The sequence below is a fragment of the Melampsora larici-populina genome (assembly GCF_000204055.1).
Source record: "Melampsora larici-populina 98AG31 unplaced genomic scaffold MELLAscaffold_4, whole genome shotgun sequence".
In the NCBI taxonomy this organism is placed as follows: Eukaryota; Fungi; Basidiomycota; class Pucciniomycetes; order Pucciniales; family Melampsoraceae; genus Melampsora; species Melampsora laricis-populina.
The window spans coordinates 456,367-459,392 of record NW_006768768.1 but is presented as its reverse complement, the minus strand read 5'-3'; the positions used below and the strand labels follow the sequence as shown (position 1 = coordinate 459,392).

At 42.3% G+C, this 3,026-nt stretch overlaps 1 protein-coding gene across 1 annotated transcript; it reads left to right on the top strand.

Moving 5' to 3' along the window:
* MELLADRAFT_102641 (uncharacterized protein) lies at positions 1-1,525 on the top strand (the record flags this gene model as incomplete). Its single annotated transcript, XM_007405793.1, has 3 exons — positions 1-464; positions 557-1,125; positions 1,224-1,525. The coding sequence occupies 3 exons, from the start codon at positions 1-3 to the stop codon at positions 1,523-1,525; spliced, it is 1,335 nt and encodes a 444-aa protein (XP_007405855.1).
* Positions 1,526-3,026: the final 1,501 nt, after the last annotated feature.

Below are 3,026 nucleotides of genomic sequence, written 5' to 3'. Positions count from 1 at the left end.
ATGCTGTTCGAGTCATTTGTAAAAACCTTTAGATTTCCTGAAGAAATTGTTGTTTGTCGATTTCCTTCCTACGGTCTGATAGTTCGCTTACTTCCTCTTTGGCTTCAATGCTCACTTCTTCATTTTAAATTCTCAAAGTTTCCTCGCTTACGGTCGGTCAGATTCTTAATCATCTCAACCAATATAATCCTCGCACTTTCAATTCCGATTGATTATTGTTTCCTACCGCGTACAAAGAGTGGATTGCTCAACTTGTACTTGAGTGTTTGGAGTTTTCACTATGCTATTAAAGCTCTTGAGTGGGGTCTCGCAGGTGGTCACTTGGTTGGAAAATATTGGCCACGGCCGCTTTCAGAATATTCCTTACTCAAGTTGGACGTTCCTTTCGGCGTCGTAGAAGCGAAAGACGTTGATACTAATAACTGGATAGAAGTGATTGAATGGACCACTGTGCAATTCTTTTCGTACGCTTTCTCAAACAGTGTTACATTGCTTTTTAAGACTCTGATGTTTCTGCCTGTGATCTGTTGGTATTTCCAATCTTGTCACTTCACAGCCCTCGTGGACTTCAATATGGATGGGGACAGCAAATTCAACCGAAAGCCTCAAGTACACTTCGGATGTTGCGAAGGTTGTTTGAGGTCAACCTAGTCATGGCTCTCTCGCTTGCTTTCCTGCTCTTAATCCGCGAGAAAGGCTCTCCTAGCAATGCATTGACCGCAATCGGTGTACCGGAGTTCAATACAAGAATGATCATCGCTGAAGGCCTTGGAACTCTCTCCTTTGGTGTTTTCTTGATCTCAGCCATCGACACAATGTTCACTCAACTTCACTTATTCTGTTTTCTGATTCATTGGCTTTCGAGTTTTGTACCCACACCTTCAATGATCTTACAGATCTTCAATCCTACCTTATCACATCCTGTCTTCGACTCACCTCATACTGCAACCTCTCTCGAATGGTTTTGGGGAAAGGGATGGCATCAGCTATTTAGAAGAGATTTTTTGATTTGTGGTGCGTTACCTGCGAGTGGACTGGCTAGTAAGTTGGGTGGTGGATTGAAAGTGCAAAAGATATGCGGACTATTTGGTGCATTTTTTGTTAGTGGAGTGATGCATGAGTATAGTAAGTTAAGTTTATGATTTAGATCAGTTCTCTCCAAAGGCGTAGTCTTAGATCCTGATCATTGTCAATGTCAACTTCGACTCTTTTGCGTACAACAGTCATCCACGGTATTGCTCATGCACCACACCCAGTTCCTCATGTCTATTTTAAGGAGTTCCCATCCGCATTCTTTTTTTTCCTTATCCAACCAATTGGGATCATTTTAGAACCTTTTATAATTCCTCATATTCCACGTAAGATTGGAGGAGGATGGACCTGGGTGCTTCTTTTCATTCTCTTGACTGCAACTCCCTTCCGAAGACAATATGCAGACTTCAGATTGATTGATGATGGTTTCAAGCCACTCAGCGTTTGGAAGTGGTGGACTCCCTTGATCCCTGGGCTGCTATACAACTTCTGAGGGAGATGACGAGTAATTCTCTGATGATTGTTCTTGCATATCAAGTTATATCGTTGTAATTGTATTTCAAATACAACGCTTTTGGACCGTAATGTCCACATCTCGCAACCTTATTTCGAGCATGGAGCATACAGTCAACTCCCTCCAAACCCATACCATTCTATGGAAGCCTAAAACTATGGGTTTTATGGGTGTATGGTTTTGGAGGATCTCCCTCATAGCCCATAGATGAAGGTTTGGCAGGCAAAGTATGGGTGAAGAGGGAGATAAAAAAATTAACAGGCCAATCAAAAAAATCATTTCTTCATATTCAACTTGGAATAGATTGCAGCAAAGTGGCACACAGTCTTAGATGATTGCAACCATTCCGTTTGTACTTGAATTTCCCAACCAAAAGTTCAAGTCTCTTCAGCTCATCATTGTTGAGTTGACTGGCAGCCTTAGCCGCATTTTATTATGCTATGATCTTCCCCAAAACAACTCTTTACCTTTCCAGCACAGTCTATGAGCCTTGTATCTGTCTACAACAATTTCTTCCCTCCACTGATAGGTTGCTTGAGAGGCTTGAATCTTTTGTTATTCTCTGTTTGTAGGGCATTGAAACCTGTTTTGATATCTGACATGCTGAATTGCAAAAGGTCTTTTGGAAGCATTTTGAGACTGGCTATGCTGAAAAATACACAAGGATGCAGGTTTTTTTCAAGCTGTGGCAAATTTTGGTTATGGCTTTTGACCTAGGTTTACTGCAAAAAACCTATGGGTCATGGGAATAGTGCGAGGTATGGGTTTTGGGCCACTTTTCCCTGCCCATAAATTTTATGGACCCAAATTTCTATGGGTTAGCTGGAAGTATGGGATTAGAGGGATATGGATTTCGAGGGAGTCGACTGTAATTTGCCCCCATGATCAGGGCGCTCCAAGAGACACAACAAGCCTAAACAAACCCCAAGTGTTTATTGAAACATATTTGAGCTCAGAATCGATCCGTGCAAACAACATCGATGTCCGTGATCCACCGGTTTTACTTCCTGGGAGTCTGGACCCCATTGTTGATTTTGGTGTTCTTTGCCATCTTATCTTCCATTGAGCGCTGTGTGCCTGGTCTACAATTTGACTGTCTTCTCATTTATGTACTGGATAAGAACCCACGACGGGGCTTGATGCCCCACCTCCTTTACATACTTTTGGGTTACCATATCTCGGCACAGTTTGCTTTGCTACCCTCTCTCACAACTTACGTAATACAGATAGTGAAGATAAGGTCGATCGTACTTTGCTAAATGATTGCTGATACTGCATACTTTTAGTTTCTGTAAGGCTGATTCATGATGGGTTATATGCTCAAAGCAGTCTTACGCACCGACGTTCAATCATGAGACGTTGATCGGGGTGACTGGGCGGTATAGAGGATGATGCAGATGAGGGATGATGCCCTTTAGATGGTGGAGATATGTACCTACGAACCTGAACTGACACGCCAAGTGAAAATAACTTGATAAGA